Genomic DNA, 23420 nt, shown 5'->3' on the forward strand with positions numbered 1-23420 from the left:
TGCCGTCCAGGGGGCTTGCGCCCGCCCCGGCACTTTCTGAGGGTCCCGCGGTTGGCGCTGAGCATTCGGTGGCCTCCCTGCGCCTTTACTGGCTGTTCCGGCCCAGCGGGGGTCTCCCGGTTTGCTTGTGCTGTTTGGGCCTCAATTTCGGGCCTGTTAGTGAGGAGAAGCCGGGGCCTCGATTTTTTGGTCGTCCCGGCTTCCTCCTCAGGCCCTTGGGCACGTTGAGAGAGGGCCTGCCCTGCTTAGGAGCCTTGCTGCCTGCTCCTGCCTTCCACCTGGTGGCCTCTGTTTTAACTGCTTATTGAACCTGTGCAGGGCAGAGGGGTGGGGGTGGGGTGGGGAGAGTGTGTGTGTGTGTGTGTGTGTGTGTGTGTGCGTGCAGTCTCTGCGTCCAATCCCTGTGTCCCTGGGGCACATGCTCAGTAGCGCAGAAAACGGGACACAGGGAATCTGGATGCAGAGACACTTGCATATTATTATATAGGATGACACTCTTCCAAGGGTCCAAACATTTCTTCCACTGGAAGAAGTTCCAAATGACATCCAATTACATATGCATGCAAACAAAATAAGTTCTGGTTTTTGTGTAAAAGCCACACACCCAGTGTATTTGTGCAAAATGTGGAATATTTATATCATCTTTTACTGGCCCAACTACTTTTAAGCATTCGGAACTTCTGAGAACAGCTCTACTGAACAGACAATATGCTTGCTTGCTGCTCCCAGCATTTCCAGTAGAATTGGCCCTGGCTGGTATGGATTCCTTCCTTTGCTCTCAAACAGCACTGTATTTTGTTTTGCAGTACCTGCTTGTCTGATGTTTCAGATGTTTTCAGACTTGCAGCTTTGTTGAGAGAGAGAGAGAGAGAGAGAGAGAGAGAGAGAGAGAGAGAGAGATAGTACTTGTTTTATGTTGTGCTGAACTCATTGACTCTGTGACAATTGGTTTGTGCTCAAATAACATTACATACTAACGCCTTCCTCTCCTTTCAATAACTTTGAAGGGTTATTTTGGTGCTGTTGGGGCCCTTCTGGAATTGCTTAAAATGACAGATGATCAATGATGAAGCCTCCAGGAGCCCAATGCCTGTAGAAGCTGCTACAAGACGGACAGCTGCTAGGAGGATGGAAAGAAGCCATGACGGACACTCTTACCTGCTGGATTTGTAAATAATAATTTAAACTCCTTTTAGCTGATCTTTTAACTTTAGGGTTGGACATTAGCTTCACAATTTGTACCAGGAATCTAAAAGAAAAAAAGAGGCATTTTAAAGTGTATACAACATTTTTTAAGACAAAAAAAAATGTGCAATGTGGCCAAACATGGCAGATTTTTATGGATCGTGTCTAAAAAGTGGATACTGTGTGGGAAATGGACCTAAGATATGTGACGACACTGGTTTTATTTTATTATTTTTCTTCTGGGGTTTACTGACCTAGTGTGATATAATTATTCTTTTAGTAATTGCTCTAGGAGATTTTTTTTATTAAAATCTTTCATGACGTTTCATGATTGCTGTTGGTTTCAGGTGAAACCGCAAAACTAGTATATAGTGTGAGCAGTAATGAATCTTGTTGCCTTCATTATTATTATTATTATTAAACTGTGTTTCCATTTCCCCCAAACTTTCTGTGATTGCCCATGTTGTCATCAAATCCACCGAAAATAGGAAGAAGACCTCAACCTTTCCTTTCAGAAACTCGCGCACAATGAGTTAACTATTCCTTGTAGCACCGGAAATCCTTATTTGTGGTACGCTGAGCTGAAAAAAAATATTATTGGGCCATGGGCAGGGGGAGGACTAATTCCCACAGTCTGCAGATGCAGATGACATGGTAGACCTGTGTTCTTACATACCTGAATGCGCCTGCATGCAAAGAAAACACATTGGTACCTCTACTTACTAATTTAATGCGTTCCGAACACACATGTGTAAGTCGAAATAATTTGTAAGTCGAATCCCATAGGAATGCATTGGGAGAAAAATTCATAAGTCGAAGCAACCCTATCTAAAAATCCGTAAGTAGAAAAAATCCTATCTAAACCGCATCCAAGATGGCGGACGGAGCTCCATTTGTAAGTAGAAAAATTTGTAAGTAGAGGTACCACTGCATATCTCTTCCCCTCTCATGCCAGCATTCTACATGCAGATGTGTTTTTCTTTTTTCATATGGAGAAGCATTCAATCGTGTGAACCCCCACCTGAAATCTGAAAATGGTACAATCCAGCAAGTTTAACCACCTCCTCTGCTGTTTGTGAGAACTGGGCCTTACTTAAAATACATTTTTAGTATGCTGAAAAGTTCTTCGGCTGTTACAAGACGAATGCCATGCCATATATCTGACACTTTTAAAAATGTCAAATGTGTCAGACCACATGTTGAGTATTAATGTGTACTATTTCTTAGAAGTTCTTATTGATATTTACCACAAGGAACAAACAACATACAGTGGTGGTATAAAATGTTCAAATTTAAAATGTTTGAGTGAATTAACTACGTGCCCTGGCTGATCAACTACAAGAATTATGGACCTCGCAAAGAACAGATTAATTTCCTAAGTTCCTTTCTACCTTGTTGATTCACATTGGAAAGACAGTTCTGTTTTTGCAAAATGTAAAATGTCTGTCACGTGGTGGCAGGGGATGACACCATTAGCTTTAAGGAGCAAACGTTCTCTCTAATAAATTTGAATTATTTGTTTGGAATACAGTATTTGATTTCTTTACCTTGAAACCTTTAATAAATTAACACTAACTGTTCACTTACCTGGCTGAAATAAAAACAATCCATTACTGTTGTGATGGCTTTGAATGCATCTGTGGCCTCCTTTTCATTTAAGAGCTTTACTGTCCTGCTTTTCTTAACTTTTCAGGTTTTCATTACAGGCATAGCTGCCAAGTTTTCCCTTTTCTCGCGAGGAAGCCTATTCAGCATAAGGGAAAATCCCTTTAAAAAAGGGATAACTTGGCAGCTATGATTACAGGTGCTTAATTATTTGTTGGATTGTTTAAAACAATGCAGAAGAGGGGTGGGGAAGCCAGCTGAACATAACACCCAAAGGTGGACAATCCAGTTCCACACCTAAATCCCTGCCATTATACCTAAAATACTGGATTTAACATTTGTGGGCGGAGTTATAAAGTAGCATTTACAATAGGTCTACGGACAAGATGAGCAGCAGCATCGAATACTCTTTTCAGGGTGGGAAAAGCACTTAGAGTCTCAACAAATATATGAATTTAGATACAGTGGTACCTCGGGTTACAGATGCTTCTAGATTACAGTCTCCACCAACCCAGAAATAGTACCTTGGGTTAAGAACTTTGCTTCAGGATGAGAACAGAAATCACATGATGGCGGCACGGCGGCAGCAGGAGGCCCCATTAGCTAAAGTGGTACCTCAGGTTAAGAACAGTTTCAGGTTAAGAACAGACCTCCAGAACAAATTAAGTTCTTAACTCGAGGTACCACTGTACAGTACTTTACATGTTTGTCTACCAAGCAACTCTGGAGCTGAGTACAGTATATATGTCCGGCAAACCCTGACAGAACAATGCAAAAAGCAGCAGGAGGTTTAGGCGATGCAGATAAAGTAATTTACTCTTGTCTTTTGGTGACACACGCCCCCAGTCAGAAAATGCCTCTTGTGTTCTCTCCCAGAGGCCTCTTCAAATGCAGGACTGTTAGCCGGATCTCTTTCTTGCAGGCTTTAATTCTTCCAGTAGAGGGCAATGTTGGACGGGAGTTTGAAGTTTTCAAACCCGTCTCTCATGTGGGATTTTGTGATTTAAAAGAACAGCCTTGTGAAGCTGAGGCTCCAATACTTTGGCCACCTCGTGAGAAGACAAGACTCCCTGGAAAAGACACTGATGTTGGGAAAGATTGAGGGCACTAGGAGAAGGAGACGACAGAGGACGAGATGGTTGGACAGTGTTCTCGAAGCTACGAACATGAGTTTGACCAAACTGCGGGAGGCAGTGCAAGACAGGAGTGCCTGGCGTGTTATGGTCCATGGGGTCACGAAGAGTCGGACACGACTAAATGACTAAACGACAACAACAAGAACTGCCAAAATGCTTTCTGACAGAACATGCACAGTTTGTTTTCATTTTGTAAAAAAAAACAAAACAGACAAGCTTATTCTCAGATTCAAAGGCAGATTAAAAAGAAACAAACACAGAATGTGTTGTGTATAGAAAGGGCCAAAGAATGAGAATTGTGTCTCTAACTGTACCCCTAGACTCGGAGGTCAAATATCTCCTTGCATGGGCTGGCAGTGGCGTCAAGAGTCTTTCCCAGCCCTGAAGAGCATTGTGTATGTGAAGTGGTGAGAAAACCGGGCTGCAGGTTAACGGCAGCACACAGTCAAACAGGAACTTGCTCCCACAGGAGGCAGTGATGGCCACCAGATTGGATGGCTCTAAAAGACAAATTTGGGGGGGGGATAAGGCTATCAATGTCCACTAGCCATGCTGGCTATGCTCTGTTCCATAGTCTGAGGCAAGGCAGCTTCTTAATACCAGTTGCTGGAAACCACAGGAGGGGAAAGTGCTCATGTGCTCAGGTCCTACTTGAGGTTTTCCCACAGGCACCTGGCTGGCCTGATCCAGCAGGCTTTCCTTATGTAGTTAACTGTAATAGTCTGTTCACACATGCAAGTCACCCCCAATGTTCAAGGTCCTCAGATGACTGAAATACTGTACATGTGTCAATCAGTTCTGTGTCAGCCCTTCATCTGTAACATGGGGATAATAATGCCAATCTGTTTTAGAAAGTTGAAGGATTATCTGAAGTGATTGTATGGAGGGGTGCTACATATGTGCTAAATTCTGTTAGTTGGTTTTAATGTATAACCCCCATTCCTTTCAATGAGGCTTAACACAGGTAGTTTTTGGCCGACTTTGTCTGAAACCCTTCAGGTGTTTTTTGTATGTCCAGATTTCACTGGAAAATATCCTAACCGTACATCTTATGTGCTGTTGGTGCATGCAAGAGCAATTCTGCAGAGAGCAATATGTCAAAGGTAATTGCAAAGGAATGTCGCTTTTAGAATGTTTTTGCGTGTGCCAGGGAAGGGAAAGCAATAGCTGCATGAAATATGCCAGAAAGATTTGAATCCGAGACAAGAGCTAACTTGCGTTAAATTATTCTTTATCTGTCACTCGTATACCTACCCCTGCTATTGTTGTGTACTGCCATTAGCCTCTTTGATATACCGAGTGACACATGCACAGTTGAATGAGTGAAGAGGCCAATAGACTTACGAAAGTGGCAGTCACTTTTTACAGATGTGGAATATGTGGCTTGAGTAAATCCATGCACGCATGGAACATAGTTGCGTGAATGTTAGCCAAAGTAAAAACTCATCCAGTCTATACACACACACACACACACACACACACACACACACACACACACACTGCACCTGCTGCTGATTGGCTTGCAACCAGTAGTGCCAGTTGAGACAGCTATAGTTTGCAAGCTGCTGACCCACTTGGCCCAGGCAAAATGCTGTGACAGGCATGTGACTTTGGCAAGGTGCTGAGAATCTTCAGCAACATCCGTATGGGGCAGATTTCTGCATGCACTGTTTGTTGCACATGGCCAAGAGAGCTAGAGATCAGTGTGAATAGCAGCCGCCATGCTAGGAGCTTTACTCCCCAAATAGAGTTGTGCAATTATACGCTACATGGAGGATGCAATGTACGTTATACCTCTGCTGAACCAGAGCGGGCACCATGCATTGGTAAGATGGGGCAGTTGGTGGGCCCTAGATCCATTAAGGAACCCACCAACTGAGAGCCCTCTTGGCACAGGATCCAACAGGTCAAAGGTAGTGCGAACCATCTCTGATATGTCCAAGCCTTATTAGGAGTCCTTTGTGATGGTATAATGAATTGAGGGCAGTTCCTTTCCCCTAAGATCCTGCATGATTACTTTCTCCCACTTTTAAAGTGTAATTGAGTAGACAATTGCATTAGGAAAGAAAACAAAGTCCCAAATTAATCCACAAGGAGTGGATGCTATCTGCTAGGCTTTTTGAATAACAATAGGTCTGTCTGCTGAATTGTGAAACAGATGTTGGTCTTCATTGAACAGTATTTGCGTTTTTAAGCATGTTTTGTTTTTATATGCGATTTTATGCATTGGTATATAATGTGACCCGCCCTGAGAACATCTTATGATGAAGTGCGGGTTATACTTGTGACATGTTGTTCTTGGCATCCCTCTTTCTTGAGAGACAATGGAATGTACCTCTGGGGTGAAGTCAAACTGTGACATTAGCCACATTGAATATAAAAAAAATGTTGTTACAAAGGAGGGAGAACCAGTTTTCTTTTGATTTGCAAAACTTTCTCTGACTTGAACTCGGCAGTTAGATTTCATGGTCAGCTGTTCCAGAAACACTTTTAGGGTTGAAGGAGCATGGTAGAAATCTCTTGTCAATGATAATGATAATAATAATAATAAATATTAACATGTAGAAATAATATTTTTTAAAAAACAAAAACAAACGTAAGATAAAAAGGGCAGAGGGGAGAACTGAAGATGGTTTACACCAGGCATCCCCAAACTTTGGCCCTCCAGGTGTTTTGGACTACAATTCCCATCATCCCTGACCACTGGTCCTGTTAGCTAGGGATCATAGGAATTGTAGGCCAAAACATCTGGAGGGCCGCAGTTTGGGGATGCCTGGTTTACACCATCAAAACATATTATGATATAAAAAACTCCACAAAATTCCTTAAATCACAATCGTAATAAAACACAATCCAAGGAGCTTAAAATTCCAGCAAGGAACAAAAGCATTCCACAAGACCAAAAAACAAGAGGGGGCGGGACCAGGACCATCAGAAAACCCATTTTCTCAGCTACGGACTTCCTTGAATAACCATGTTTAAAGCAAGTGGCTAAAGGTTATATGGTGCCTTTTTTTTTTACTGAAAGCATCCTGCCATGGAGAGCAAACATTTAAGTAAACAACCTGCTACTTATCTTCCTTGTGTTCTTTGAAATATTTCCTGATAACTCCCTTTGATGAGCACTTGACAGGCAACACAAATCTGTGCTAACATATCTGTGTGGGTGTTTGCTTTGGCACATGTTAATCTGAACTAACAAGTTACTTCCCCCAAAGTAATTTACCGTACTTCACACCTGCCGTTGTGTTAAAGTGTTTACAGTATAATGAATGGCCAACCAACCAGCCAGCCAGCCAGCCCTCATCTCCCCTGGTTAACATAGGAGAATCAGATGTCACTTATTTTGGTGGTGGTGGTTGTTATTTATTTATTTATTTATTTATTTATTATTATTGTTATTTTATTTATTAGCAAAGGACTGCATGGTGGGTCAGCATGATGCAGTCAAGGGCCCACTTAGAAGAGCTCCCTGAACCTGCCCCTCCTGCTCCCCTTTGCAACCTGCTTGGTCTCCTGCACCTCACTCATTTCTGCCCAGGCAATGGTGCAGCAGCAGGCAAAGGATCAGTTAGTGTCCTTCTGTGCTTACTCATTAGCTCTCTTCCTGGCATGCAAGCAGCCGATAGCCGTGATAAGGAAAAGTAGTACCGTAGTAGCAGTAGTAGTAGTAGCAGCAGCAGCAGCAGCAGCAGCAGCTGGTGATAGTGTGGGTGAAGAGCAAGACTTGCTGTGGGAAGCTTATGGAGTATATCTAGCCAAAGTCCGCCCCCCCCCAAATAACACCCACAATGGGAATGAGCGCTGCAGCTGAAAGGGTGGCACACATCCCATGCAGTAGTGGGGCTGCAGACTCACAAGCATCCATTTCTTCAAAGGCTTTCAGGCTGGGCAGGGAAGGGTCCTGGCCAGCAACGAGCTGTATTTATGGGGTTGTCAGAGGTGGCAGTGATGCTCCAGCAAAAACCGTCCCTGAACCTCTCGTGGCTTGGAGGAAAAGGTGGTGGTGGCTCCATTGGCACTGTACGGATGCCTTTACTAAACACAGAAAACATCATGCAAGAGAAGATCTTCTATTAGCATACTTCATGGGCTTCTATGTCACCTCCCCACCCTCGTCTCCGTATGCAGCTCTTGCAGATGCAAGGTCAAATATAGGGCACCACCCACACTCGGCAAACAGATTCAGTTCACCTTGGAGCGTATCAGATAGCTGTCAGGAAATGGGTCTCTCTGCACTCTCAAATATGTTGCCTGGAGGATTATCTGTACAGAAGCAGGGAATGGGGTGGTACATATGAAGCTGCCTTATCCAGAGCCAGGCTATTGGTCTAGCTCAGTTGTCGACACTGACTTAGGAGCAAATCTCCAGGATTTCACTACACTACCTGGTGTAGTGATAGCTACCGGTACCAACTTAGATGCCATCATTATGGCCATAATGCCAGCGCTTTGCCTCCTCTATCAGCTGCTGGGAATCACAAGCGAGGAGGGTGTCATTGTACTTGGGTCCTGCTTGCAGGCTTCCCATAGACCAGCTGGCTAGCCGCTGTGAGAACCAGGTGCTGTACTAGATATAGGCCTTTAGCTTGACCCAACAGGACAGATGCTAGGGACAAAAGGAGGGACCTTACACATGCAGAACAGATGTTGTACCGCTGAGCCATGGCCCTTCCCATGTGTGGTGGACTACATGATACAGAACGGAGAGGTAATTCTTTGAAAGTGCCCAGAGAGAGGACATTCGTGGCAGAAGAGAAGCAGCAGCAGGAGGTAGTGGGGAAAACAACAACTCCACTCAATGTTACTCTCAGCTGGCTGGGCCAGGCACACACACACCCCTGAAGATTTTGGGACCAACTGTTCTGTAAGGAAGAGCAGCTTTGTGGGTGCTGGCACAGCAGAAGCGGCAAAATGGTGTCGGATTCTGGCAAGGACTCAGAGCGCCAAGTCCTCATCCTTTAAGGTCAACAAGGTATGTGGCTCAATTGCAGCTACTTCCAAGAAGGCTGCCTTCACCAGGCTGTTTTCCAGGTACTGTCAAGGCAAAAAAACAGCAATCCCGTTACAATAACTGTTCCGGGAGCTCCGCAAACACCACCTTCATAGTCAAGATAACCCCACAATTAATTGGTAGATGTAACAATGAGCTCATATATGTTTATATTCACTTGCTGTGATATAAGCTGATTGCCTTGCTTTGATGTTATCCTTATTGGTGGACTTGGGGTGCTGGGCTCTGAGCCCAGAAAGGGGAACTGTCTGTAAGACTTGGGTGTTTGACACCTATGCTCTCATCCGCTCAGGTGAAGTGATGGGAAGTTCTGGCCAAAATGACGCATGCTGCTTTGGGTATAAAGAATGTATAAAACGTTTGCTTGGGTGCTTCTTCTTCTTCTTCTTTGGCGATCACTCGTAGCCGTGTAAGATTGTCTTCCATAAACACAATTTTAACAATGGGTCCATAAGTGACTGTGGAAGCCAATTCTGGATCCACACGTCCTTCCACAGTGGGGACATAATATGACAGCAACAATCGCAGATAACAATGGCTCTCAAAATGAACCATTCACAGTGGGATCAGGTGTTAAACAGGGTTGTGTTATTGCCCCAACTCTCTTCATTATTTTCATTGCTTGGGTGCAGACTAGTCATGACAGCCTCTCACTGTTGCAGTGTCTGTCCTGCATATGCAAAGACAGTGGAGCTCTGCAGGCTGTGCCTACGTTTCCTTCTTAAAATAAAGCACTGGAACTGATAACTGGTGTTTTTTGACATCTTTCTTCACTGTTTCAGCACCAAACCACTCCCACAAGCCCTGCTTTGTGCCGGTGGATCAGGACAAGAACTTTGTAACACCAAGGATTTGGTACAGAGTTTGCCAGTTGCCCTCTTCCCTCCCCATCCCTTGTTCCTTTTCTGTCATGTCTGAAAGCAAGGACTCTGGTTGTTATATAAAAACATTTATATTTAATTATATATATTTAAAATGAACAATAAGCCACTCTGGAGAGCCTTTTTGGCTAAAGAATGGGGTAAAGTTTTATGAATGTAGATTCTTGCACTCCCTCTCTCATTCCTTACATGTAAAAATTATTTATAAAAAATTATTATTCTGGTATACTGTTTACCCAACCAGTTTTTTTATATATGTAGCTTTTGAAGAAATGTAGATGGAATGGAATCAATGACTATTATGACAGCTAGAGGAAACCTCCATTTACAGCAGTACATAGTATATTGCCAAACCCACAATGCTGGAGAGAATAGTCCCTCAGATTCGCAGCTGGGATGTAAACTCCCCAGGGCACCTGGTTGTTTGCTGTCTGGCAAACTGATTTAGACAGTCTACACAGAAATCCAGCATGGGCAGTTTATGCTCATTTGTAGGTCTTATATTCCCAAGTGCAGAAAGGGTTCTCATCTGTTCACATGAAGAGGCAAGATTCCTCATGTCCCCTAGTACCAACCCCCAAGAAACTAGCTACTAAATGCAAATTCCAAGATGCCACAGTTGCCAGAAGGCATTTAACAATTGCAATGCTTCCTTTCCAACAAGATTAGCTGGAAGCCATGCCCTTTTTGACAGGCATTGTTCTAAACACCCCAGGCCAGTAGTCCAGTAGAACTAGATGGAAGGTGTACAAAAAGGGTGGGAAACACAGGCCCTGGAGGTTGAATGTGACCCTCTCCCCAGGCCACACACCCCCTTGCCAGACCTGCTTAAGTGACTATTTTGTTTGTCTGGAGTGTGTTCTTGAACTCTCATAATGGCTATTGGTTGTCTGAATAGAGAAGGTTCGTGAGTGTGGATAGAACCAAGTATATTACACACAGGCAAAAGAAAAGAAAAAACCACACCCATTGTTTCACACACTTTTACCTCTGGCCCACCCACCACTGGCATGTGCAGATGAGAATAAGGCCTGAGTATGAAAAAGGTCCCCTACCTTGAATATGTTGGCTTTACAATACTGTTAAATTATATGACATTTTTTGATTTGTATACACTGTATATATGCATACGGCTGTATCATAAAACATCAGGGTAGCGTACAACAATAAAACATAAACACCATTAAAGCAGTGGGATGGTCTGTTACTTGGAGGCTTGGACAGGGCAGCAGGCCAGGCGGATTGGCAGCTTGCAGCATTTCCCTGTCCTTGTGAACGCAACTTACTACAGGCCAAGCACATTCTCCTGCCTGCTGTATGGCATTGGCAGGAGAGGCATCTTTTAAGTTAGGGTGGGGCAATGGTTAGTTGAGTGTCAGATTGGGACTCGAGAGACCCAGGTTCAAAGTTCCCTGGCCATGAAACTCACAGGGGCTGCACAAGCACCATACATGTAAAGCATGTAAAGCCCTTGCTTCCCACCACCCTAAAACGAATCCTGGGAATTGCAGTTTTTTTAAGGATTCTGAGAATTGTAGCTCCCGAGAGGGGTAAACTGCAGTTCCCAGGATTAATTTCAGGCTAGCCTGCACCACAGATTTACTTTGAGGACAAAAGCCGACGGGGTGGGTGGGGGTTAGAGAGAGAAAAGTGTAGGGTAGGCTGATACCGTAGTACCTTGAGCTCCTTGGAAAGAAAGGCAGACTATCACCACCACAAGTAAATTCTGAACAGGACCAGTGAGAATTTCGGAGCAATGTTTGTGAAAAGTCCATTCTTAACATTGTGCTCTCGCTTGCTGCTCTTCCCACGAGGAAGGGCAAAGAGCCCCGAGAAGCTTCTCCGCCATAGCTGCCAAGTTATCCCTTTTTTAAAGGGATTTTCCCTTATGCTGAATAGGCTTCCTCGCGAAAAAGGGAAAACTTGGCAGCTATGTTCTCCGCGGGACAACTTTGAAAGGCTGAGTCGCAGCTCCGGCGCAACTGATTGCGGTGACGCAGCTCTTTGCCAATGCTCAGAGGCACTCTGGCTTTTAGCCTGACCTTTCCTTCCCAGGACGGAGCCCTGGCAATGCATCCACCCCGCCTTCTGCCGCTGAGCAGATACAACAGAGCAGCAAGCGAGGGCTTTTTATCTTGGCCACCAAGGTGGCCAAATAGCAGCGGCAAAACCTTTTCTAGGGCGGGAAAACGCGGCGAGACGAAACGCGCTTCGCTGTGGGCGCTGCGGCGGCGGCCGGCTTAGCGCTGTCTCTCTGCCTGGGAATCTCCCTGTCCTCCGCCGCGCCACTTACTCCCGAGTAAACATGCTTGGCCGGGGCTCTGCGGGAAGCCTCCTCCCCCCTCTGCCTCCAGCTCAGCCCAGCTCCCCTCCGCCTTGGATTAAGCAGCCGCTTGCTCCCGCCCCCGGCTGCTCTCCTGCTAAATCTCCGCGGTGCCGAGGGCCCCAAATAAATCCCGGGGAGGGAGGCCGGCCGGCCGTGTAATCCGATTCCCGGGAGGGCGCGAGGGGGCCAGGCCTGGGCGGAGGGCTAACTTCCCTGCCGCCCTTGATTCCGCCACACAGACGAGCCGGGGGCAGCAGCCGGAGCTGCAGGCTCCGAGGAGGAGCCGCCTCTCAAGCTCTAGGTGACCCCCGAGCCGAGGTGCTCCTTTCTCCACGCAGCCCGGCCACCCCGAGGAGCCACGGCGGCGGCGGAGGGAGAGCGCGCGCGCTCACGCGGCTACAAGACGACCGCAGGTGAGCGTGGGTGTATGGGGTGCGCGCGTGTATATGTATATGTATATATATACAGTATTGCCTAAAGGATTGCTTGCCATAGAATCCTAGAACTGTAGAGTTCGGAAGACGGACCCTGAGGATCATCTAGTCCAACCCCCTGGACTCTGCAGCTGCCCCCCCCCAGGAGGATTGAACCTGCAGCCTTGGTGTTATGACCAGCACCATGCTCTAAGCAGCTTACCCATGCCGTAGCACTGCTGTGACTTTAAAGCACAGCTGCACACCCCAGGCGGAAATTCAGTCGGTGCAACCTTTTGGCAGGCAACATTGTAATTGTTGTTGTTGTTGATGATTTATTTATTTATACATACATACATACATACATACGCGAAATTAAAAGACGCCTGCTTCTTGGGAGAAAAGCAATGACAAACCTAGACAGCATCTTAAAAAGCAGAGACATCACCTTGCCGACAAAGGTCCGTATAGCTATGGTTTTCCCAGTAGTGTTGTATGGAAGTGAGAGCTGGACCATAAAGAAGGCTGATCGCCGAAGAATTGATGCTTTTGAATTATGGTGCTGGAGGAGACTCTTGAGAGTCCCATGGACTGCAAGAAGATCAAACCTATCCATTCTTAAGAAAATCAGCCCTGAGTGCTCACTGGAAGGACAGATCCTGAAGCTGAGGCTCCAATACTTTGGCCACCTCATGAGAAGAGAAGACTCACTGGAAAAGACCCTGATGTTGGGAAAGATTGAGGGCGCTAGGAGAAGGGGACGACAGAGGATGAGATGGTTAGACAGTGTTCTCGAAGCTACCAACATGAGTTTGACCAAACTGCGGGAGGCAGTGGAAGACAGGAGTGCCTGGCATGCTATGGTCCATGGGGTCACGAAGAGTCGGACACGACTAAATGACTAAACAACAACAACAACATACATACATACCCTGCCCATCTGGCTGGGTTTCCCAGGATGGAAAGGCACACAACTGTTTTGTGTTCAAGAGGGGTGGAATGGCAGGACGGGGAGCAATAGTGGTGGTGATGTATAACTTTAGCATTGTTTGCTTAAGAGTGAGAAGCGTTTGCTCGAATTATCCAGCCGGCCGTTCATATAAGAGCTTACTGCCTAACATAGGAGCTAACTCCTGGGGGTTGAGGTCCTTTTGCCCCCCCCCCCAATAAAATATTTGAGGGGGCCAGGGCTCCCAAAGTTGATGGGCATTGCCATTCAAAAAGGTGTGCGCCGATTATGTGGGGCAGGGTCTACCTGACACCCCCCCCAAGTATTTTATTCAACTTGGCATTCCTGCTGCCTAACTTTTAAGAACTGGTGCCTGGGGACTTCTCCAGGTGACTAGCTTATTGAGCATTCCTGCCAACTTCATTGCACAAAGGTTGCCCAAGGTTAGATTATGCCAGGTCTTTGCTGAGCATTTATTCTGATCCGTTTCAAGTTTCACCATGTCCTAGCATCCCTCTTCCGTGAAGCAGGTGATAGACAGGCAGCATTCTGAGTTTTGCTTTCTCCCTTCCTATCTCTTATTGTGTTTTTTTTCCCCTTTTGTGTTGTGTACTTTAGATGGGAAGCCTGCAGGCAAGGACTGTCTTGTTCTCCTTGCTGTTACCTTATGTACGGTATGTAAGTTGCTCTTCCTGGCTTTTTTTTTTGCTTGAAGAACAGTGAAAAATGCTTACAATAAATAAGTGTAAGGGAAGTAGGTTGAAGGAGAAAATATGGCTGGTTGGAAGTGGAGATTAGGCTGGAGTAGGGGGTGGGAGACGTGACCCTCCTATTGTTGTTGGACCCTTGGTCAGAGACAAAAAGTGTATCAGACTCCTGTACTTTTAACGTTTGTGTAGAAGAGGAAATTTCAGCACATGTCACTGGTCATGCAAGCTATCCCTGCTGAAATCCCCCTTTCTACGCAACTACCAAAGATGCAGGAGTCTGGTTTTAGTTGTTTGCTTGCACCTGACCATCTTTCACATGACCTCCAGGCCCAAGGAGCCTGCCCCTACTATCTGCACTCTCAGCTGCTGATGTGTGAGCCAAGACCTACGGTAAAGCCAAGTGCGGGGAACCTTTGGCCCTCCAGATGTTGCCGAACTACAAACATCCCTATCCGTTGGTTGTGCTTGCTGGGGCTGCTGGGAGTTATAGTTCAGCAACTTCTGGAGAGCCAAAGCCCACCCACCCACCCACCCCTTGATCTAGGCAAGTAAGGAATGAATAAGAACAGAATTCCTTTCTCCCGTTCGTATTGGTGGGGTAGATTCTTCTTTAGCCTCTTTGCCTGTGTCTCACAATGGAGTCACAATGGATGAACTGGGGAGGAAAGGATTAAAGAGATAAATGCTTGTGTTTTGCCCAGTTTTTACCAGAGTGAGTCAGTGGGTGGAGGAGCATATGATGCTCGCTGGCTCTTCAGCTTTTACTCAAGACAAGATAGAGACTCTCTTCCACTCTCCCACAATTAAACAATAATTGCTAACCAGGCTTCTAGAGACAGTTGTGGAGCAAAGGTGTTCTTAGGAAGCTCAAAAGTGGTGAGAAAGCGAATTGTGACTCGCAGCATGGGCTGAAGCTCAAGGAAACGGCAGCTTGGCTTGGTTAAGCTATACCAGGCACCCCCAAACTTTGGCCCTCCAGATGTTTTGGACTACAATTCCCATCTTCCCCGACCACTGGTCCTGTTAGCTAGGGATCATGGGAGTTGTAGGCCAAAACATCTGGAAGGCCGCAGTTTGGGGATGCCTGAGCTATACCCACAAATTCCTCAGCTCCCCAAATTTTAGCCCAAACATGCCTTTTCTCATCTCACAAACCAGCAGAAGCCATCATAGTGCCTTCCAGAAGGTGTGGAACAACAACTCCCATCTTCTCTAGTTGTAGGCCATGCTAATGAGTACTGATGGGAGTTGTAGTCCAGCAACATCTGGAGGGTTACTTCCCAACATCACCTCCAAGAGCTTGTCGGTACAGCAGTGTTTCCCAAACGTGGTCCTCAAACTGTTTTTGGACTACAACTCCCATCATCCCGAGCTAGCAAGATGATTGGGATTGGGGTCCAAAAGCAGCTGGAGACCCAAGTTTGGGAAACACTGCAGTAGAGTTTTGCATCCCCGATATAATTGGGAATATGGATCTAGAGAGGTTGATTATTCCAAATAATTTATAAGAAGAATAGAAGAGCAGGTGTTTTGGGTGTTGCATGATGCTCAGTGCATCTGATAAGCTTTTATGAGAACAAAACTTCTACCTGGTTCTTAAGTACAATACAGGGTGTGCTCCACATATATAGGATCACATAATTGCACCTGCTGCTGATTAATCTGGGAACAGGAAGTATGTGGGAACAGGGAGTCCCTGATTCTGGCTTCCCAGTTGCTCAATAAACTGAGGAGTCTAATGTGCTTTAGTGAGATGGAAGATGGAACTGGGAGTGGCTGTCTGTTTTGATTAATTAATAGAGAACACAAGAATGTGGTGGTGTGCTTTTAGACCCATAGGCAGAGTGCTAAAACTACATTGCCTATTGTGCAGTACAATCCTATAATGGCTTACTCAGAAGTAAGTCCCACTGCGTTCAGTGAGGCTCCCCAGGTACGTAAGTGTGCTGAGGACTTAGTTATTAACACACTTGCCTTGCCCCTATAAAATACACATTCAGGTTTGTGTGTGTGTGTTTTTAAAGGGAAAACTGCACATTTCCCATTCTCTCAATTTGTGGAAAGAACATTCGGTCCATGTGAATTTCGAGCAAACGATTATAGGGAGGATCTGTCAAAATATTTATCAGTTCAGTGGGCTGCCAGGTCTCACTGGAGAACTTGTGCTTGTATCTGAGACAGCTGCTGCACCTCCTTTGCTCCCTGCCTCCTCCTGGGGGGCTAAAACTAGGTATTTTGCTTGCTAAAGCAGGTGAGAAAAGAGAGCTGACAAAGGCAACAGTGCAACATCTCTAGCCTCTCCTACTCTACTGCCCTGGTCTCTAAGGTGCAAATTCATGTCCCTAGTCAATGTAGGCAATCAGCTGTTCTACTCAGCCACATAGTTTTAAAAGGATGTACCTTTTCCCAGTTGCCTAGTACAGTGGTGCCTCGACTTACGAATTTAATCCGTTCCGAAGGCACCTTCGTAAGTCGAAAAATTCGTAAGTCGAAAAACGCCATTGGAAACGCGATTTCCCATAGGAATGCATTGGAAACGGAAAAATTCGTAAGTCAAAGCAACCCTATCTAAAAATTCGTAAGTCGAAAAATCCCTATCTAAAACCACCACGTTTCCCCCCCGGATGTCGAGACATTCGTAAGCGCGCAGCCATTACCCCCATTCGTAAGTCGAAAAATTCGGATGTTGAGTTGTCCGTATGCCTTAATATCCTTTGCCTGCTCTTTTGGGTGTAAACCCCATTGATCTCAGTGCACCCCACAGACTGAAACAAGCTAAAACTAGTAAGTATGGCGATTGGAAGCATTGCTTGTTTACAAGCAAGAATTTGTGCCTTGCTAATGCCCCCCCCCACTGGCCGCCCCTCTCCCTCCCCTTCAAATCATTCATTTTGCCAGAGCAAACTTCAAAAGCAGGAAGCAGCAGGAGAGGAAGGGATGCAGTGCAGTGAGGAAATGCGCTGAGAAGGGCTTATCCAGATGCTCTTCCACCCAGATCTGAAGCAAGCATACCCTCACCATGCCAGACTAGGCTGTAGGTAATCAGATGCAAAGGCTTTTGCGTCTCTGCAGAGTTGTGCAGAACAACTTTTGCCCACCTGGCGCTCCCTGGATGTATTGATATACAACTCCCAGCAGCCCCAGGCAGTGCAGCTTGTTGAGACTGATGGAAGTTGTAGTCCAAAACATCTGGAAGGCATATGAATGGCAAAGGCTGGAGGGTAGAAGGTTGGTGCAACTTCCCTTGTCCCTACATTAAAAGATGCATATACATCAATATTTTCTCCTCTTCTGGTTGGGCCACCTTTGTGTCTGGGGAGGTTCATCTTGAGATGGGGGCCATGATTCAGTGTTAGAGCACATGCTCTGCATGGATAAGGACCCAGGTTCAACCACCAATGACAAGAGAATACAGGTTAGAAAGAGAGCTGCGTTACTTGATCAAGTAACGCAGCTCTCTTTCTAACCTGTATTCTCTTGTCACATATTGCTAGTGTCAGTGCTTTTGTGGAGAAGGGTCATACTGTATAAAAGCTGCCCTGCAGTAGAAAAACTCATCTCTGGAAAGGGAATTAGCCACTGTAGTTTTCTTGGATGGATGCTTGATTTTAAAGGTTCAGGATTGACATCTTTATGGATTTTATTGCATTATTTGTGTGAATTGTCATAAGGTTTTTCAGGAAATCTGCAGATAAATTATGGGTGGAGTCAGGGGCCTATCCAGAATTTGTTCCCGGGGGGGGCAGGCTTTATGCTTGGGGGCCAGAACTGAGTTATCTGTGGCATAATTTGTCAGTTAAGTATTTTTATTTCTTTATTTGATTGGGTGGGCAGCTGCGTCCCCTGAACCCCACTGGCTGCACCCACAGTGGTGGGTGGTATGGATGTGATTGAATTTGTCATCTATGTTATGGGTCTTGGGCGGGGGGGGGCAGCAATCTTCCTATACTTGTTCTCATTCCCATCCTCCCACTCTTTTCGTTGTGTATTGGGGAGAGTGCCACCACTGGATATGGGACATTGGACAGGATGAACTTGTGCAAATGCACCGATAAGTATTTGGGCCAATTTCCAGTAGGCCCCCACTAAACCACTGCAGGTGCCTACAGGGTGAAGATGATTCAGCAGAAGCAGCTTAGTCATGCTGGCCACATGACCTGGAAGCTGTATGCCAGCTCCCTCAGCCAGTAAAGCGAGATGAGCGTCGCAACCGCAGAGTCATCCGTGACTGGACCTAATGGTCAGAGGTCCCTTTACCTTTACCTTGGGCCTAGATGGAAGTCTGCAGAAACTTCTTAAGGCTTTCAGCCTTGGAGAAACATGCTTATTTTCTGGTGCCATTAGTTTGGTCCTCTGTCAGGATTTATTTATGGACCCCTCTAGACTAGCTCTCATTTCTCTCATTGATGCCGCCAGATGGCACTTACTACCTTAAAAAACAAACAAACAAACAAAAAAGCGGTCTAGTGATGAAGGCATTGCTCAGGAGGAACTGGTTTGAGTGAGTTTTGCATGGAGGCTTTTGAGTACAGTGATTTGATTGTATTAACAAGCAGACTGGAGTGGCCACCTTCTGCTCACAGCTTTCCATGCCTGTTCCCTGCAGAGCTGATGAAGGAACGTTTCCTTTAATGCTGGCAAATTACTAGGACAACAAGAAAACTTAATGAAACGCGGCAGGATTAAGGCGTGCTCTAAAAGTTATGCCTTGATTACAGGTAGCACCAGCCTTCGTAAAATCCGTTTTCATTGCTACAGTTTATTTCAAAGTCCCGCTGCACAGCATTTCTCCATCCAGAAATATTTTTATGTGCAGATTCCTAGTGAACACGGTGGCCAATTTCTCCTCCCTCTGAATTAAGCCATGGTTTGGTTTAGTGTGTCATCAGAAGTCGGAAGCATGCATTGCCCCACCAACCTCAGCCTCCCCTCCCCTGTCTGCCTGCTGTCTTGTTACATACAACCAGCCCAAGGAGTGGCATTGCTTGCCAGCTTCTTCCTCCTCGGTCTTGTAGAACTTTGTGGGGAAGGAGCATGGGAGCAAACCTGGAGTTACCTGACTGTTCCTGTCTTTTGCTGTGGCTCTGCTTCCTGCCGGTCTCCCTGCCTTCCACCCTCCCAGTCTCAATAAGCATCCGCAACCACTGGAAACCAGGGTTATGGTTGATTCTCCTGGACAAATCACAAGCTGTAAACCATGGTAGGGCAAACCTGGTTTATAGCTTGTGGTTTGTCTGGAGAGTGTATCACAAGTCCAGGTTATGCCAATCCATGACTTGGCTCAACGCAGTGCAATATAACCAAGGTTGAGCAAAGTGGCTATAATCTCCTCTATAGTAGCCTGCTTGCTCATACTAAGCCAGGGGTCAGCAACCTTTTTCACCTGTGGGCCAGTTCACCGTCCCTCAGACCATGTGGTGGGCTGGACTATTTTTTGGGGGTGGGATGGGGGGAATGAACGAATTCCTATGCCCCACAAATAACCCAGAGATGCATTTTAACTGCACACATTCTACTCATGTAAAAACACCAGGCAGGCCCCACAAATAACCCAGAAATGCATTTTAAATAAAAGGACACATTCTATTCATCATGTAAAAACTCGCCGATTCCTGGACCGTCCGCAGGCCAGATTGAGAAGGCGATTGGGCTGGATCCAGCCCCCGGGCCTTAGGTTGCCTACCCCTGTACTAAGCCATGGTTTGTAACTGATCTTAAGGTGACTGTCCTGGAGCAAAGGAACCTCAAATGGAGACTTCAGTGTTAAACTCCAGAATTACAATTCATCAAGAGGTTCAGTGCTGTCTTGTGGATTGCATTGTCACAGTGGATCTTTTTTTAAAACCAACAACAAATCACACAACATGGGTTAACTGACTTGCCAGTGTGAAGATATCTGTGTTCTCAACACAACTTTTTTTGTGTGTGAATGGCCCCGGTTAGGAATGAAATACATGCACACTTTCAACTCAGAATACAGTAATGTCTCATGCATCTAATGAAGTGGAGTGTAGTTCATGAAAGCTTTTGCCGTAAAAATATATATGGTGGACTTTCATGAATGTGTTAGCTACGTGACTCTGTTATTTTTGCTATAGTAAAGTATGCCACTTAACGGTAACTATTACATTTGCTTGCTTGGGTTCCTCAAGTGCAAAAGCTCTTTTTCATTTGTATGTGTGATAAATGTGGCAAATCTGTTTTAAAAAGTGATTAGGATAAATCCATGGAATTGTAGTTTCCCCTCATAACATTCTTTACAAACTAGGGTTCCCATTTTTTGGGGGGGGGGAGGGGAAGTCCTGGACTTTAAAGGTGATTTGGATGCGCTTTAAATGTATGGTATGGACATGTCCTGGGAAACTCCTTGTTTTAGCTGCATATTTTGCAACTTTGGCTCTGCACAGGGAGTGTGTGGGAAAATTAAGGAAAAAGCAGGCTTCATACTTTTTTTAAAAAATTGCTTGTGCATTGCTGCAGTCATGAGACAATGGAAAAGATCCAAAGAGTTATTTTCTTTTGTTATTAAATAAATAATAGAACAAAGTCAACAGCCTAAGCCTTAAGCTATTTTGCCTCAGTCTTTGCTTTACTGCTGAGTTTTCAAACCTCCTGTCTTGCTTCATTTCTGAAAACAGATTAGGGAGCAGCATTATTTGTTTCCTCAACTCCCTCTCTCTTTCTCTCTGTTTTAGCTCAAATGCCCCCCCCACCACCACGTGCATCAAGTGTGCTTACTATGTTTGATTCTGGATTCAGAAAAGTTTGCTTTAAGAAAAGAGTTAAAGTGCTTTGCATGGAGGAAGTCACGCTGAATCAAAAAGCATAGAAATTGTTGAGTTCGGGCTTCCACCTTGGTTTCCATGTCATGTAAGCAGCAAACGTGTTCTATATAGGGCTGCATGTAGAACTTGCCATCCACTTGTCTATGCTTTTTCTTGGGTTCATGGGTCCTCCCACCCACTCCCCCCTTTCTTAACCCTTTACACCCCAGTTCCTGGTTCTCTGGCTTCCTTTCCATCTATTTCCCCTTCTACTGAAATTTAGGTTGTGAACTTGACTACGGTAAGTTGGGGGGGCTGTCATTTCCTCCTACCTTTTGTTGTTTAGTTGTGTCCGACTCTTCATGACCCCATGGACCATCTATGTATAAAGTGCTTTGTGCATTGAAGATAGTATAAAAATAACTCCTTCTGCTACTAGTGCTACTACTATTAATACATTTTTGGAGAAAGGAATGGTTTCATGTTGGCCAACTCGACATGAGCCAGTCTACTAAAACATATTCTGTTTTAGTCTGCTAAAGTCTGCTAAAAAAATTTAAAATTGAAGAAAGTCTTGAAGTATAACATGGCTTCCTAGATACGGGGAATTCAGAACAATAATAGTGTTATGGGGGGGGGGAACTGGGGTTCGCTTTTACAGCCCAGCTCCCCATCAAGGGATTCATTTTCTCCCTACGTCGATCAGAGAAAACTGAGTGAGGGCAGGGTTCAGTGAAAGCAAGGAAGATCTTTATTTTTTCCGTTGCAACGGAGTCCCACCACCCCTTGCAAGGAGGTGAGGACCCAGAGCAAAGGTGTGCCAGAACCTTCAAAGACATTTTGAAATTGCCCAACTCCTTAGCCCAGTGGTTCCCAACAGGTGGTCCGGGGACCCCCAGGGGTCCGCGAGCTATGCCAGAGGGGTCCGCAAGATGCTATTAGAATAAAAAATATATTAAATATATTTCGTATGATAACAGATTTTTTGTTTTGGCCGCTTCCTGCATGAGCAGAGTCTAGCGCAAAACTAGAATTACTGTAGATAGAGGCAGTAGTTCTGCTGTGTGCCGTTAGGTGGCGCTTTACAAACACTACTGTTTTGCAAAGAGGCAGCGCACGCATTCTACTAACGCTCACCTCCCCAAGATGCTTTGCACGCGTCGGCTTCATTTGTGCGCTACTGCGCAGGTACCCTGTCTTCTCCATTCCCCTCCCTCCTCCCTGGCACGTGCTGCCTCTTTGCAAAACAGTAGTGTTTGTAAACAAAGCGTTGTTTTTCGCGGAAGCTACAGTTCGCGTAGTTAAAAATGGACCGTTGGTTAAAAAGTGGTTTGTTAAAACGACAAAGGCCTATAGATGAAGAGGAAGAACTGTAAAAAACGTATAAATATAAAATATAAAAAGACTCTTAATTTGGCTCTCACTTTTTAATTTTAGGATTAGGAATTAATGGGGGTCCTTGTCACAATAGCGGCTCGATGAGGGGTCCTCGAGAAAATTTTGTTGGGAACCCCTGCCTTAGCCAAAAGGCACAATACACGTGCCACAGAAAGAGGTGGCCTATAACAGAAATTGGAGAGTGTGGCCTGCCCCCTGTCTGACGAGATACCTGATAATGGTCACTGATTGCATTACCATCCTTATGAGATGGTCAATGCCTTAGTAACATAGTTCTTGAATGCAGGTCACAGGCATACCCTATTCATACGCAAAATATGCCCTTAAGGCAGGATTTGTAAGTGAAAAGAACGATAGGAAAAGGTTCCTCCAGTATATTTCCTTCTTTATAGGAAATATTGGGGGTGTCACTAAGGGTCAATGTAGCTTCAGGGTTGCTCTCTGTACTATTTCAGGCTTGTGGTTTATATACTTACGTTTGTGTATTTACCTTGTGCACTTACGGACGGACATTTATTTATATTTGAGACCTTAGAATTTTTGTAACAGTTGGAAAAATATACTGTTTGTGTCACTACACAGCAAAGGCATATCCTCTCCCCCAAAAATGTAGCAGTACTGGTGGTAGTGATCCTGCAATCAAAACAGCATTTGGGAGGGAGGGACAATAAAATGACTTGACTTTGGTCTGGGTTTTGCAAAGTGACCTGTGACTGAGATGTAAAATTGGCAAAGCAACAAAGTTGTACAACAGCGCTGTTGCTGCACATCCCAGCAAGGGATTGTTTCCTGGAGAAGGAGATGTTGTGACCTTAGATAACATTTTGTAATCCTATGGCGCGTGATGCAAATATCCGGAGGGACTGGAAAATAAGCATTTTGGGTTGCTTTTGTCTACCCGGAAGTAAGCTCCATTGAGTTCAGTGGGACTCCCAGCAAGACTCATTAGTTGTACCAGTTTGCTTCATTTCTCTTTAGCTATTCATAAATAATGTTATTGTTTACACAATTTTTTTATGACACTTTCAGAGTTGGCTGA

At 45.3% G+C, this 23420-nt stretch overlaps 2 protein-coding genes across 9 annotated transcripts in view; both read left to right on the forward strand.

Moving 5' to 3' along the window:
- The window catches only part of PANK1 (pantothenate kinase 1), a 35323-nt gene extending 31118 nt beyond the window's left edge, over positions 1-4205 (forward strand). For all 7 annotated transcript variants that reach the window (XM_035137729.2, XM_035137730.2, XM_035137734.2 and 4 more), the window contains exon 7: positions 1008-4205. In XM_035137729.2, the coding sequence (XP_034993620.1) occupies positions 1008-1067 (60 nt within the window). In that variant the 3' untranslated portion in view covers positions 1068-4205. The remainder of the gene's footprint in view (positions 1-1007) is intronic.
- A 7458-nt stretch (positions 4206-11663) lies between these two features.
- SLC16A12 (solute carrier family 16 member 12) overlaps positions 11664-23420 on the forward strand; it is a 50784-nt gene continuing 39027 nt past the window's right edge. For both annotated transcript variants that reach the window (XM_035138014.2, XM_035138019.2), the window contains exons 1-2: positions 11664-12560; positions 14128-14183. The gene's annotated coding sequence lies outside the window, so the exon portion shown is untranslated. The remainder of the gene's footprint in view (positions 12561-14127; positions 14184-23420) is intronic.

The sequence above is a fragment of the Zootoca vivipara genome, chromosome 5 (assembly GCF_963506605.1).
Source record: "Zootoca vivipara chromosome 5, rZooViv1.1, whole genome shotgun sequence".
NCBI classification, from domain to species: domain Eukaryota; kingdom Metazoa; phylum Chordata; class Lepidosauria; order Squamata; family Lacertidae; genus Zootoca; species Zootoca vivipara.